General features: G+C 37.7%; 1 protein-coding gene across 1 annotated transcript in view; it reads left to right on the top strand.

The window, feature by feature from the left end:
• The window catches only part of TBC1D12 (TBC1 domain family member 12), a 48,271-nt gene that overhangs the window by 8,791 nt on the left and 23,393 nt on the right, over window positions 1-16,087 (top strand). The window contains 1 exon segment of the mRNA XM_075154692.1: window positions 10,170-10,293. Coding sequence (XP_075010793.1) covers window positions 10,170-10,293 — 124 coding nt within the window.

The following is a 16,087-nucleotide window of genomic DNA, read 5'->3' on the forward strand; positions in this document are numbered from 1 at the left end:
TGCGCCAGGGGAGGTTTAGATTGGATGTTAGGAAAAATTTCTTCACTTAAAGGGTTATCAAGCACTGGAACAGGCTGCCCAGGGAAGTGGTTGAGTCACCATCCCTGGAGGTATTTAAAAGATGTGTAGATGTGGTGCTTAGGGACATGGTTTAGTGGGACTTGGCAGTGTTAGGTTTACGGTTGGACTTGATGATCGTAAAGGTCTTTTCCAACCTAAACGATTCTATGATTCTAGCTTTTTGTTGTTGTAAGCTTTAGGTGTTTTGCAAGTTGCTTGCTCTTCCTCAAATTCTGTAGGTAGCTGAGTGGTAGATTGGAGAATTTCTTCCTTGCTTTGTAAAACACAAAGCCATCGGGCAAAACTGAAAGGAATCAGGCTTTTGCATATTAATATCAGCTGTCTAACAGATCAAAAATGGATTCTTGCGTTTTGTAGTATTTTTGCAATTTATCACTGAAGCATAAAATATATCACTGAAAATAAAATACATTGTGAATTGCGAACCACAGCAGAAACCTGATACACTGAGTGGCTATGAAAGTAGTACAGCAGTACTTTGTAGTAGTACGTTACACAATCAAGTAGTTGACAGGCACTCTGGGAGCAGAAGGGAAAAATATTAAATGAGGTTTAACCAGGCTGGTCAGAGTAGTAAGCATCGCGAACTCTTGGGACAGTCTTCAAAATAAAACTCTGCCCCGTGTTTGAATTTACAGTTCACAGACTTGTGGGCTGTGTCAAAGGCTGGAAATCTTTCTCACCTTTGTCTTGAAAATGTATCCTGTGTAGGAAGGAGCGTTTGGACTATAGGTGTAGTGACTGCCCTGATAAAGCTGGTGACTTTTGCCTCAACTGAAAGTGAGTTACTACTAGAACAGTTTTAGGTAGTTTGCTTCATTAGGTTGTACTTTCGTGAGATATCTTGGTGAGCTGATTGAAGAATTTGCTATTGTCAGGAAACAAAGGGAATGTCTCTTCCCTGCTTCTGGTATTTATTTGATCCTCTGTGAGCTGCTGTAGCTCATTAAGCTGGGGAGTGAAAAAATGTGGATAGTTTTCTGTGGGATTAGTGAGTTGAATTGACTTGCAAGGTATGGAGAGTCTCGGAATCGATGCAGCAGAAGGGAGTGTAGGACATGACTGGTGCAAGGAAGAGAAATGGGCTTCCCTTAGTGGAGCTGAAACAGCTTGGTTATTACGTGCGTGTGTGGGAGGAAGGGGTCTTATTCCTCTAGCATTGTTTTGCTTAGAGTATGTTGCTGGTTAACTAGCTGTGGCTTTGCTGGAGAAGATACTCCTGGCCACGCAAGAAATAGCAGAATATCTGTAGTCAACTGGTAGAAATTCTCCACTACTTGTAGCTGTGATCTAGGATTTTGGTTTAGATCCTGTGGGTAAATGACACTTGGTTATTATTACAGAAGAATGACCATAGTGTTTGGTGTAGTGTCAAAATAGCTGCTGAACTACCTATTAAATATGAAGATGATAGAATAGTTTGGCAGAGAGCTCTGTTTCGCTAGTTCACTCTGAAAAGTAAAGGTGAGACCACACTGATTATCTTCCTTTACTCTCTTTGTACTTCAGCATCCTGAAATTTAACGGTGTCTGTCACCTTGCATATGTGTCTGCTTGTTTACATATGTTTTGGAATGCTTGAGCCTGCTTGTTAAGCTGACCTGTGCAAAAGCTCTTTGTTAAGAGTATAATGTAGACTGTTAAAATAGTGTTTACCAGTTAAGTGTTTTGTGTAGAGTGTTCTGTGATATTGCTAAACGCTTTCAACTCTTAAAACTTCCCAAATGTTTGTGTACCTGTAGTAATACTGTTTTGCCAGCAGAGTTTGTAAAGCCACTTTAGGACTGGTATCAACCAGGAGCTTGAGCAATAGGGTTGATTTAATTTAGTCTCTTCAGTGCAGTTCTGTAAAAGTTCTGTTAATCTTTGTGTCCTCTCTAAGAGGTCAGAAAACTCCTTCTTCCCTACCCCTCAATCCTTAGCAGCTACTCCTTGACAGTTCATTAGATTTCAGGTATACCTAATTGTAGCTGAGGCTTTAGTTGAACAGTAATATCAATGGAAATGTCATAGTTTCATTTAAAAAAAAAAAATACTATAAGCTTGGTCTTGTTGAAGATGCATGTTCTCCTGGTTAGGATTTTTTGGTTTCGTTATTTTAATTTTTTGGGGGGAGGACGGGGAAACCAAAAACTTGCTTGTATAGCACTTAAGGCTGTAGTTTGAGAGTATTACAGATGCAAACATTGAAGTTCGTTTGGGATACTCTTTGGGTTGTCTTGGTGGGGAGAGAAAGAAGAGATCTTTGTACTGCTAAAAGGTGCCGAAACTAGAAACATCCTGTAATAGATCTCTGTTTGGGGGTAACAAAATTTAAAGAGAAGCTGGTGTCTAGTTTCTCCTTGTAGCAAGGTGGTGGAAGATGTGAACTGTGAACTCAGTTGAGTCACCTCTCCTCCAATATAGGGCAGAGCTTGGAAACTTGTGCTCGGAACAACTGTATAAATGTATTGAATCAAAATGGGCTGATGTTATTCGAAGTTATTGAAACTAAAAATGTAGAATGTGTAATAAAGTCTAAATTTATTAGTGTTTGTTCTAAATCTCCATGTTAAGAATTTTAAACTAAACCTAAAGACACTTGTGTGTTAACTTACAAATTAAGGTTAAAATGTGAGAGTAAAGGATGAGTTGAAAAGTATATTTGTAAAAGGGGGTATTTTCTCTTAATATTTTTATGTTCATGTCACTTTTCCAGCCATAACTAATAATGTGAGAAAACACTTCTGAGCATGTGAAAGTGAGCAAATATCTCCTGGACAATGTAATATAATTAAAATCTAAAATAACGGGGATGCCCTATCCATTGGTCTAAGAAATAATTACTGTGTGCGCTCTGAACATACACTGTAACTTTTTGGACACTTTGTTATCAATTCCTACAAATGGTGTACTTATATAAACAGTTTAAAATGTAAAAATAGAATCCTACTTTTGTTGCTCTGCAAGCTTTGTAAGTGGCTAACCAAAAAGGTTTTATTTCCTTTTAGTGATTCATTATTTATGCTTAGGGTTGAGTTACATTTGTTTCTGTATGTAAATTATTGAAAAGTCTTGTTTAAAGCAGAGGAGGTAATTGTCTATAGTCAGGCAATGTTTTTCTGCTGTTATTTCCAAATTGTTGTGCATAAGATCTTAACAGAATGGACGAGTATGAAGAAAAATTCTGTTGTGTTCTTAAGCAGTTTTTGCATTTTACACACGGTGAAAACGTGCAATGTGAATGTAATCATTCTTGTTATGTACTCGGTTATAGTCATGAACTGTAGGCTTGCAGGGGTCTTCAGAATTTGTGCAGACTGTTCTGAAAGTATGGTTTTAAGTCAAAATGATTAATTTTAATGCTATACCAGTAAAAATGCATCTATAAGAATTCCTGGGACATACCTCTTCCAACTCCTCACTGATACAGCTCTCTGGATAAAGATTATTAGGTACATAAGTAGTTCCCTTATTAGTTTGTCTTTTGGCTAACTCAAATTTCAACCATAGACCTATTTTGTATGCCTAGGAAGCTTATTTAAAAATTAGCACAGGGATGGAGCAAGAACAGACTGTGTGCACAAGCAGAACTCTAATCTTTCTGGAGATGCAAAATCAATTGTATGGTAATACATATACAGTTTTTAATGAGTTTTGTTACTTCATATTCCTTTTACAAATTCTGAGGTTTTATTGGAATCAGTGGATTTTTAATGTACTTCAGTTATTGCAGAGAAATGCAACTTCCAGGGTTTTTAACTTAATTTTTGTAATTATATTTAAAACAAACAAACAGAAAACCTAGACTGTTTTTTGTCCAACTCACTGCTCATTTGTAGCATTAATTCCATGCTGGATTCCCCCTCTAAGCCTTTGTGATTCTGGGAGGAAAAGTTATATAGGATAGAGTGAGAATGCTCTTTATGTGATGCTGATTCCTTCCTGTTTGTGTCTTGCTTCCCTGGATTTAATTATGCAGTGTCTAATAACAGGTACTAGATGCTTAATAAAAAGGAAAATATAATCAACCCTTACTTCCTTTGTCAGTTCTTGTGGCTTTCAAAGCTTGTTTTCTCAGCGCTTCCCTGTTATCATAGATCTTGAAAGGTGGATGCAATGAGAAGAAATAATTGTTCATCGAAAATGACAGTAAACCAGATTGTTATGTGTGTAAAGTAAAAGTCAGAAAATGTTTTAACGGTAATTTTTTTTCTAAAAAAAGTCCGTTTTAGAAGTCATTTTTAGTACTTTAATATAATTTAGGAGGTCACTTGTTGGAAATATTTTATTTGTAGATTAGTGAGTAAACATTTTGAGCAAGGTCAAAGTTACCTTGCAAGGGAAATAAATTTGAGGATAATAGTCTAGCTTTCAGCATCAAATGAATATTGTATTTAAATTGTATTTCTAAAATAACCCTGAATTCTGAATATTTTATTTGGAAAAAATTGTTTCTTTGGTGCCGTGCTTCAAGTTTTGCAAGGATGGCTTTCCAGGGATGCCCACAGTCTAACATGGTGTAGCATTTTGAATTAGATTTATTTGTATATTAAAGTGAACTGTAAGGAAGCATGCTTGGTTGCTCAGGTGTAACAGTAATGGTGATCACATGTTTTATGCTCTCTTCTGAGACTATGTCCTTGTCCCAGTAGTTGATGCCACTTTTTTTTTGCCATTTTTCATAGTGCAGGATTAACAAATTGGAGAAAGGTAGGCTCATTTTAATATGCTTCATACTGATACTCATCTTAAATGGCTCAGGTGTAAGATCCAACCTTCCTCTGCATTTGAAATTTGTATATAGATAACTAAAAGCAGCAGAACAGGTGAAGCTTGGGTCTGAAGGTGGACTTCTAATGCTTTGATTCTCTAACACCTATAAGAAGTAGAATGATGCTGCAACCTTTCCTTTGATGCGGAGGAGGCAAATCCCTATTAGGACACCTGTCTGCTTTGGCTGACTATCTTTGAGTTTGCTATGCCTTTTAAAAATCTGATTGAAACTGCATTACTAGACTTGCTGGCTAAACAGTCGGGATGGCTTTCTAGGCAATCACATTAAAAGTACTTCAGCAATGCAGAGTAAGCTATACACTCTGGGACTGCATTTTAGCTTGCTGTCTTGCAACTTAGTTGCATTTCACAGATTTCTAAACTACTATTTTCTTTTTCCTTTGTGGTTCTAGCACAATTCATGCTCTTGCTTCTCTACCAGGTTAGAATAGCTGTGCTACCAAACACCTTCCTTTAGTCCTGTAGCATTCCAAGCTGGGGCTGGCACTTCACAAGTGGTGTGGAATGTGTAGGTTTAAAGGCTATAGGTTACAGTGTTATGGAGGGAGTGGAGAGATGAGTCAGGATCTGTATCTTGTTTTAAAGCTAAGGACTATGGGCAGATACAGGCTTGTGAACGCTGTTTCCAAGTGTTATTGTTAAGAATGCTGGAGTCAAATGGGAGTTTTAGGGAAAAATGGGAAGTAAATAAAGTTGATTGCTTCCAATAGTGCAGTGCTATATCTCAGCAACATCAAAACCCTGAATCATCAGAGATGATTCTTCTGGTAGGCTGCTTTGAGGCTCAAAGTTAAGATTGGAAACCCAAGGATGTGCGTTTGGAGTGGGAAGGAAAGCAACTTCAGGTTTTGTTGGGATGCACAAAGCAGCGACATACTCATAGCCTGTTGTTAGCGGCACACAGTGGAGTTTGTAGAAAGGGAAGATCCATATGTGTGATCTTTGAAAGAACTGTAGCAAAATGATATCTAGCTTTAAACTAGATATAAGTTTGACATTTTTGTGGTCAAACAGAAAACTATCACAAGACTACTTGCTCTTGTGGAGAGGTGAACCAGTTATACCTAGAGGCAGAGTGCTAGAGCTGTATCTAGCCTGGTGACTTTCCTATCTCCTCCTGTTCACGGTTGCTGCTATTCAAAGCACTTCAGCTTTCTTTGAGTGGCTGTGGTGCAAATATGGGAGTTTCTAGTCTGGTGTTGGATGAAAATTTAAGATCAAGCTTGAAGTAATTGTCACTGGTATTTTCCAGTAACTTCCCCTAAAACTTTGAAAGCTGTCATCCTCTTGGGCTGGCATATAGCTAGCTTGAAAAGTGGAAAAAAGTTGTCTGTTCAGATTTTATGGTGGGGGGAAGCCAAAACCCCAAAGTAAACAACAACAAAAAAAATCCCATTAAAATATCAAGTTCTACCTATCCCCTTCTGAGACTTAATTCTAACTGCATTCAGACTTCACCGATTTATCTTAAACAGCAACAAAAAAGAGATTTGAAAAGCAATAGCAGAGTGAAAATAAGCAATTGCATTACCAGAGCATCACATTAATGCCATCTGTGGAAATGGTTAACATCTTTGAATTACTGTACCATCAGTATGGTGAAACTCTTGCACAGAGTGCTGTGGGCACAGGCAGGAATAGTTGAAGCAATGTTGTTAAATAAGGACGAAAACTGCCACTTGGAGCTGTTACTACAGCTGTTGTAGTTGTGTGATCATGACAGCCCATAGGCTTTTGTATAGTGTAATCCAAACAATGTTAGGAATAGATGTCTTGGTATGTGCCAGTAATGGCTTCTTATTCCATGGCGCTTCAGTTACTTTTCAAGCTCTTCAGTGCATCTACTGAAACATTTCTGAGTGTCATTTGAGAGTGTTAATATGTGTTCCAGTGTGGTTATATAAAACTAGCAGGGAATAAAACTTGCAACTTTTCCACTGGGCTTTTGTAAACCAGAGCTTAATTCAATGAACTAATTTAATACTTGTATCCCACAGGTCCTTTCAACAGAAAGCATTATTCAGTTCTAAAGCGTAGGCTTCTTTTTAAGGAATTTCAAAGTTTTCAAATGGATTTTGAGATTCTGTACCAAAATGCTATTGACTTTTCAGTCCATCTCAACGAATTACTCTTTTTGGGATCAGTGGAACTCATGAATATTCTAAGCAGCGACAAATATATCAAATCCAGTACACTTCCTGCAATTCAGTGAATGCAACTTGTAAGCATTCACAGATGCTGTTCCTTAACAGGGCTTTTGTAAGGCTTTACTGTTGTCAACAACACATCAGATGTGAGACTGTTAGCTGCCAAAACAATGTATTAAAAGTGTCCTTCCATCTTTAGCAAAGCTTATTTGTAAACCTTCCATTAATTTCTCTTGGATTAGAATTCCTGTGTGAGATTTATTCTGACATGATATAAAGTTTGACCAGCTTTTTGCCTTCACAAGAAACAGACTTCAATATCCACTCAATAAAAGTAAAATTGTATATTTTCACTTGTGCATTCATAAAAAGCGAAACAAGCCTTTGCTTAATTCAATACACCAAAGAATATTAAAAAAAAGGCGAGATTCATTATGGTGGGGACTACGTTCTGGGCAGTTTGTTTTAATGTTATATTTGTTTAAAAAAATAAATTAAAAAATCAAATCTTGTAAGAGCCATGAGCATGCCTAAATCTTTTGTACAAGAAATATTAAGTAAAACCTTCTGTGTGTGTACACGTTTTTCCTTTTTAAATCTGCCAGCTTCCTGGTTAAACAGTTTTGATACAGTGACAGATTGCCATCAATGTTAAGGCGTACATCTTTTCAGCTTCCACAAGTGCTAGAAGTATTGGAGCTGAACTGCCAGGTAATCCTGGTGATATTCCCTAGTATGTGCAGAGACCGGATGGTTATTGCTATCCATAAAGTCAGGATGCGTGAGCTATTTCGTATTTTAAGAACAGTGCTCCAGATTGTATCTTCCTGCATACCTGCTTTTGGGAAAAGAATCTCCTCCGATTAAGTTTCAAATACAGCCGCTGCAGTAGTTGCAGATTTAAGGGCAAGGCTATAGTGTAGTATTTAGTGACATGTTGGTCTTTCGAATACTTTGTCTTGTTTTCTTGATGATTCTTTGAACACTCCTCCTTCCCTCCTGAAGACAATGTAAAGTAACACCGTGAAAAGTGTCCTGTACTGGTGAAATGAGCCTCTGTTGCTTACATAAGCACACTTTTTGCATCTTTTTTCTTTTATGGATGGACCTGTTCATTTCACTAATGGTATGCAGTCCTGGGATTGACTGAGGACAGTGTCTTTTAAAGATGTTGGTACCATGGCTTGGCTTTCTCATCAGCCCTTCCTTCCAGGTCATGTGTCAGAAACCGCTAGTTTGATATTCTGCGTGCTTACTCTGCTTCCACAGGGATGGACTAAGATATTGCAAGTTTCCCTGATGGGGACAGAGTTGTGGGATGGATGCATGGATCACAACCAATGCTTACTAGAACCCCTTGTATTAATTAAGCTATATCAATAGCAACAGCTTGATTCCATTAATGGCAGGTAACTATTCATACAGTGCAAGCAATTATCCCCAAACATGCTTACTCACTTACTGGGTTGGAACAACAGCTGGGAGACTTCCACAGAAGTGGAGGGGTGTACTGATGCACCAACAGCTCCTACATGGGCATTCAAAAAAATCTCTCAAGGCGCTCTCTCTTTTATCGGGTGTGTATGTAACCCCGTACTCCCTGCCTGCCTATAGCAGCTGCTGCTTTCTTGAATGCAGTCTTTTTTTTTTTTTTTTTTAACAAGCTGTTGTTGATGGTAGTGTGTGCTGGTGGCCTCGGACAGACCAAGCAGAGTCTTGGTGTTCTGAGTTTCTCGGTTCTCCTGGATTCCACAGGACTGCTAGCCTTGAGCTTACTGGTTCTTGGGAGACTCTCACACTTTATCAGCATCTACTTCTACTCTCCAGCTTGCTCTTTTCTGGTGGCTAAATCTTCAACTACACACAAGTATCTGTAGAGTCCATTCACGCAGACTTGCACAGAAGGGATTTTTGTGACAGGCGTTTGCTTGTTTCCCAAATAACAAAACACATTCTGAGAACTGAGAAGATAGTTTGTATCTGAAAGCTATACAATGTCTTACAAACACTAACAGTTCCTAATTGTAAAACTATGCTGCATGGTCAGAGACCCTGACAGCACTGGAATTTAAGAGCGACTGCACTTTTGGGACAGATTGCGGTTGTTGAAGCATGCCACTTCTATCTGGGCAAAGCCAAGAGACTGTTTTCTGTGCACAAATGTGAATGCGTTCAATTTGAGAAGGAAATGTATTTTAAAATGCAGCAAATGCTGTAGGTGAAGAATAAATCTGGGGATCTCTTTCCAGAGGAAGAATGTGAAAGTACAAGCTTAGCTAGTTAGTACAAAAACATCTTCCAATAAAAGTGCTCTGTGTTCTGTTCGCTCAGAGGTGAACTTGTAAGCATCCTGAGAAGTAACCTGATGGACTACTTAACTTTTAATTCCTCTGTGTTTTTGGAAAGTAACTGTCCAACATTCAGAATAAATGCACTTCTTTCACTTTCAAAGCACTCGTACATAGCATGCTCTGTGGGAGCTTGTGACTGGAGTCAAACAGTACAGCCGTGTACCTAGACAAATGCTTGCTAATATGATCTTGTGATGGTTGGCTTTCTAAGAAGTAATAGAGTAACGCAGTCATCTGCCTGTTTGAGTGTAATTGTTTTAGGCACTGGCAAAGGTTATCTGCTAAACTCAAGCTGTGTGCATGTTGCCTGGTTTTCTAGTCCATGTTATGAAAGTTGAAGGTGTGAAGATTGCAGAAAGCATTAGTAGAAGCAATAGTTCACAATTTCTTTATTAAGCCTGTAATTTAAACAGTGATTTCCAGCTGTTTTCTTTTTAGTCTCCAAATAGCTCCGTAAGATACACTAAAACAAACCCCAAACAAAAGTCTGAGAGCTGTTGCATGCTGCTAATTTACACTTAAAGTGTCTGGTATTACTAAAAGAGCTCTGATACTGCATAAAGTAGCTTAGAATTCAGAGGTAAAACTGAGTGTTAAGTACAAATATTATCATCGAAGCACCTGTAATGAAAGCTGCTCCACTTCAAGTTAATTATTTTAAAGTATGAGAGAAAGCTAAGGTTGCAGACTATGCATTTGCTGAGCAGTAAATCTCTATAGTGGTGAACTTGGTTTAAGGAAATGTAAGTGCATACAAATATTATTTGTTTATATGCTTATAATAAACAAAAAGAAAACCCTTCTCTCTTTTCAGAAACTTTTTCACTAAAAGGACAAAGGAACTCAAACCTGCTGTCCAAAGCGCTCCTGGCTGGAAGTTGTTTGGAAAAGTCCCACCCAGGGAAAACCTTCCGAAAGATTCCAAAATTATTCAGCAGGTGAGTAAACATCACACAACTCCAGGTACAAAACTTGTAAAAAATTAATGCACAGGTATTGCAGTTCTCTGCTGTTATCTCCACGTTGTTACTATACAACCATAGAGTGCTCTGGAAGACTCTTTTGGGGCCTTGTCTAAAGAATAGCAGTTACTGAGAAGGAGTTGGAGTTTTATGATTATCTAGTACATTCTTCAGTACATCTCAGTGCTTATAAAAAGGTGATACATGTTCAAAAAGCATTTAAGGTGTTTAGGTCAAAACATCAGAACTTGTATTAATACTTTCTGTAAAATTTTGTCTTATTTAACATGATACACTACAATTTTTTTAATGGTAAAGTGATTGTGAAATACTCTAGGCTTCCTTTATTAAGTTCAGTTCTGAGTTACTTTTGCCTGTTTTGTGCAATAAAACCATAGTCATATTTGTATATTGAGTTTTTCTTCAAACTAGATGCTAATCTAGTAAAACTTACCCTCTTAAAGCATTCTTGGATAGTCTAGTGTTATAAAACTGATTTTTTTTTTTTTTTTTTTTTTTAAATTTAACTCATCTTTCCATATTCCTCCTTGCCTGGAAGACTTACTGTCTGGGTAGCTTGTGACAAATTGCTTAGAAACATGTAATCTTGAAACATGTAATCTTGTTTCATTTAGACTTTTAATCTCACTTAAGGTATTTTTGTTTCAAAGTAGTGCTGTAAGTTGTACTTGTTTTGGATTTACTGGGGTACTACAGAAAGGTAATTCTGATTTCCTTCCCCTGATACCAAGTTGTACTTCCATATATTCGTTCCTGTCTTTAATTTGATAAAATAATAATAAAATGGCTTAGTCTTTAAAGATGAGCAGTTGGTAATGTATCATTAACTTAACGTTAACATGCGATCCTGAAGTTGAAAGAACTATTGACACTAAGAAACGTGAATGTCCCTTGTGTTGGTGAAAACAGTAACTTGAATCTCTTGAGAGCTGCTTTCTCTTTGTTTCCTTTCTCAAATTCCATATAAGCTGATGTGTTTGGCAGGTGCAAATGGCTGTGAATGAAGCAGTGTTCAGGCATCTTCTAGAAAGAGCTTCGTGGCGAAGAGAGCCTTTTGGGAGCAACTAAAGTGAAAAATGAGAGGTCCTTTTTGAAGGACTTCAATGTAATGGGACTTGTCACACAACAAAATGTTGTAGGAAAATGATGAGATTGCAGCAAGTGCTATTTACTCTGAAGTAAGCTGGGTGCTTTTTCAACACTTTCAAATACAATTTTCCTTATTTAAATGGTTTCCCTTTTTGGGTGAGAGAGGGCAAGTGTTCTTTCTTAGTTTACTTGCAGATGAATGCTGTTGGCCTTGTGCTATGAAAATACTGTTGTAAAAATCCAGATGTCTCTTCCATTCTGAAAAATGGAGAGTGTGCACAATGCTACCAGTCATCTGCTTCCCCTTTTCTAGTAACGAAGATGTTTGTTCTGGAGACCAAGTCATAATCTGCAGAAATAGTCTTATTTTCTTATCCTCTTGTCCCTCAGTGACTGTTTTTCTTTTAAACTGTAGTGTTCCCATGTTTTTAACTTCTGTGAAGTGGCAGAAAAGCAAATATATTAAAACAATGTATTGTCTTTAAACATGATTGAGTTGGTCCTAGCCACTAGTCATGTAGTTTGTGGTTGCCAGATTACAGTCACTATTGGATTTATATAATCTTGAGTAATGTGTCAGTAATAGCTAATACTTTTAGCTTCTAATTTAGCATGGTCTTTAGATAAAGCATCATGAGCTAAGATACACAGTTAACAAAGGGGGATCCAGATTAATAGTATACTCTGCACAGAGTTAGATCTACAATACCTGATAAGATTTGATTCTTAAATTGAGAGGTGAGCCTAATGTCTCCATAATTAACATATGTCAAATGTCTTTTATGTGTTTAAAATTTAGAGTATAGCTCCTTGAACATATGCCTCTGAAGAAAAGTCAATGGTTTCTTTTCTCAAAAACATTCAGAAACATTCAAATTTGCTAAGCTGGAGATGGGTTAGAATGAATATAGGCACACTTGGTTATTGAAGATCAGTGGAAAATAGTATCTTCACTTTTGAATGGCTGACTGAAGTCCCAAGACTAAATTCCTCACTATGTAGGGCATATGAGTGAAAAGAATATGGGCAAGAATGCAGTTATGAGGCCTTTAAGAAGTTGATAGGAATATGATTAAAGCTTAATATGTTCTGTTCACAAGTAATTCTGTGAACCTGGCAGAGTACTTCATATCCTACATGGTGTGTCTCTACAAACTTCCACATTGACATTCTAAATTGAAATCAAGGGATCAAGTGTGATCTAAAACACAAAACACATTTTTTCCCAATTTTTTTAGCCATCTGTGGTCAGAACAATGGCTACTCACTGTTTACCAGCTTTTGTGAAATGAGCTTCTAGGTGTAAGACTATGGAAGTAGAATGGGCTTAAGCTGTAGGCAAGCTGCCTGTGACGGAGTTTACGGTAGTTTATTATTAGCAACAAATCTTGCCGTTCCTGAACAGCTATGGCATTCTCCATGGTTGAACACAAAGTTCTGTGACTTTACTGATGCCAGCTTTGGGAGGGTGCAAATAAACTCTTAATTAAGGAAACCCTGTAATGAGTCAGCATCCTTCAGATGAAGGATGAGATCTTAAGAAGCCCTTCTGCAGGAAAAATTAACTCGCAACAGGAAAAACTTCGTAATTAATAGAAGGAGGAAGTCTTTTGGGTAAGGGTAATACTTATATCAAAGCTTTATGGCAATGTTGTGAAGCTTAAAGGACTTTCCTATTATTAAAACAAGAAAAAAATTGCATCATTGAAGATTTATAGTCAAAAGGGTGGTAGAGCTTACATGCCCTGTTTCCACCCTGGCTGATGGAAGCCTCCTGTGTTATCTTTGTTTGGATAAGGATGATGTAGTAAATTGATAATTACATTTAAATGAATGCTTGTGGCTCCCAGTCACTGTCTATCAACTAGACATTGCTATATATGCCTCTACGGAGAAGTCAGGTAGTGATTTTAATATCTTGAATGACTTCCAAGAAAAGCTGGAAACTTAATTTGGGATACTGTTTCAGACATTTTTCAGACGACGACACTAGCCAGCTCTGCCTTCAGAGGCTGTCTAATGAATATTACGGTAAATCATTTCTTTGCAAGTTTCTTAGCACATGGAGAAGAAGGTAAATATTTTTGTCGAAAAGCAGCCTGCAGGGCTTGCCTGGCAGGGGCGATGGCAGAGTCCCCTGCAGCTGTGCTGCCATCAGCATGCGTTGGGCGAGATGCTCGAGCTCGAACTGGGTCAGAGGTTGAAAGTTCTTGGCAGCTGCATCTCCCCGCTCGCAGCTGCTGGCACGCTCGGCTCCCCTTGGATTTAGAGCTGCCCAAGCAGGATGTGATTGAGGCCAACGCTTTTGCTGGACATCTCCCTCCTCTGGGCTTCCTTCCTTCACTGGTTTTTAAAAAGGGAAAATAGCAACTCCTTAGGACTGCAAATGTCAAATGCGTTTGGTTTTAGGAAGTGTGCCTTTTTTCATGAACTGCAGCTAATAAAACTGGCTGTTATAAGAAGTATGTGGTCATTAATGATCAGCCTGGTAAATTCTTTTTGGTCTGTGCAGAAATCTGCTTTAAATTAGACTGCCGAAATATTTTAATATTGAAGCATTTAAAGCAGAAACGGACTCGTGGGCTGATGTGTAACATTTTGGTGTGTACTGACTGAAGTGCAAGTTCTGTTTAAAAATGCAAACTCAATTTCATTTTTTGTGTTTATGGTTAAAGAAAAGAGCTTTTAATCTATGATCAAAATGATTCTGAATATCAAGTCATTAAGTTTAGCTCTTGCTTTTTATTAAAGCAGTCTTGAATACTTTTTATTAATTTGTTTAAAGCAGCATGGTGATTTTTTCCTAATATGCCTGAATTAAAGTAAATGCAAAATATGGAAATACACATCGCAAGATAAAGAAAAGTAAAACATACACCAAATCCACTTTATCAGCAGTTTTAAAAAAGTACCGTCAGTGACAGCCTTAAATAAGAGCGGGGGGAAAAAAAGCTCCTTTTCTATTTAAATCTGACACACCATGAAAAGCGTGCAGTGATTTAGAAATGATTGCTTATTCAGAAGTGAAGTAAAGCCATCTTTTCCAAAAGCTGTCACCTTGTATACAAAATGGAAGATATTTTAGACAGTCTGTTAATACTAACTCTGATTTTGATGACTGGGTCACTGTCCTACAACTAACCTCTGAAAATACTATTTTTGGGTGGCTTTTAAATCTTAAAAAACAATAACAAAAAGTAAAACACTGTACTTGAGGGCTAAAAAACAGTGTCTTCACTTGCATATTTTTCTGATGTCGTTATGTCCGGTCTGAAATCTAATAGAGAAATTGCATTCACTGAATCAGCACAACTCCCATGGTCTCGCAGGGACAAGAGTTGTCAGAGGTTTCTCTTCAGAGGAACAGATGCATTTTGAATCGGTTTTCATACGACTCAGACCTTCTAACTTGCAATATTAACTCTTCCCTCCAATCTTCGTTGTTTCAGTTTAACAATGCATGAAGCTCCTAATGCTTAAAAAGTGTATATGGCATGTTTGTCAAAGAACCTAAGGACTGAATATCTGAAAGAAGTAGGTAAATACAGTGCTAGATGCTTTTTCATAGGAGTGGTTCTTGAGCAGGCAGATAGCTAGATAGAGGTCATGTTGGCTCGTCTTGCACTACTACTGGAGAGAAGAGAAAGGCAAGACTTCTGCCTGTTTAGCAGATATAAGTAGAAATATGTTGGTAACAAACTGCCTTGAAACCAGGACAGACAATAAATGGGAGTATTGGGTCTTGCAAGGAACATGTGACACCTGAATAACAATTTGTCTACTAGCAGCAGTGAGAAGGCTGTGATGGTTTTCTTTGTAGACGCTTTAGTGGTCAGATTCTCAAGAAATGTCTGTCGTCTTTCCGGAGTCACACATGTAGTCAGTAAAACGCTATGCTAGAGGTAAAACAAAGGGTTATGTTGAAGTCTCTCAAAGAAATTCCCCAGCGTTTTAGACTTTTACAATTATTAGCTTGTCAGTAAAATGGTAATGAAACTGGTAGGACCTCAGTGAGACAAATGTCTCTCCTTTTGTTTGCATAAAGGACATAAAATACAGTTCAGCTCCTAGTAGCAGGGCTTACCCAGCTGCTTTGACAAGGAAGACTTGTCAAGGAGAACTTCTCATGATGTCAGTGCTATGTTGGTGGCACAAATGTATCTTCAGGGGAGTACTCTACAGCGAGCACGGGACTAGTATTTTGAAAATACCACAGAGGTGTTGACTCTGCTGATGTGAATTCTTCAGATTGCTGTTTTTTTTTTTTAAAAAGGCTTTGAGGTCAACTACAAAGAGTATTGAAGCAAACTTTCTCTTCCTAAAGCTTGAAAAAGAAAACATAAGCATTGTACATATTTTCATTTCTGTCCTTGGAAGTTGCTGGGTTTTGGGGAAACAAAGACTATAGAAACAATCTTGAGGTAATAAGAATGATAGAAGTTATTTTACTTTGATTTGGTGGGACACTAGATTTTTTTGGTCTTCTGGATCCTCTTTTTGATGGGATGCCTCCTCCTTAATTGGGCCTTTGAATTTCTTTAGCTAAGGATGACACAAAAATAGTTGTTTTTTCTTCTCTTAAGAAAAGAGAAGGTTAAGTCTGCAGGTTAAGCAGACTTACGCTGGTGAGCTTAAGGTGCTGTGATAGCAAAATGATCAT

This window comes from Calonectris borealis, chromosome 7, assembly GCF_964195595.1.
Source record: "Calonectris borealis chromosome 7, bCalBor7.hap1.2, whole genome shotgun sequence".
NCBI lineage: Eukaryota > Metazoa > Chordata > Aves > Procellariiformes > Procellariidae > Calonectris > Calonectris borealis.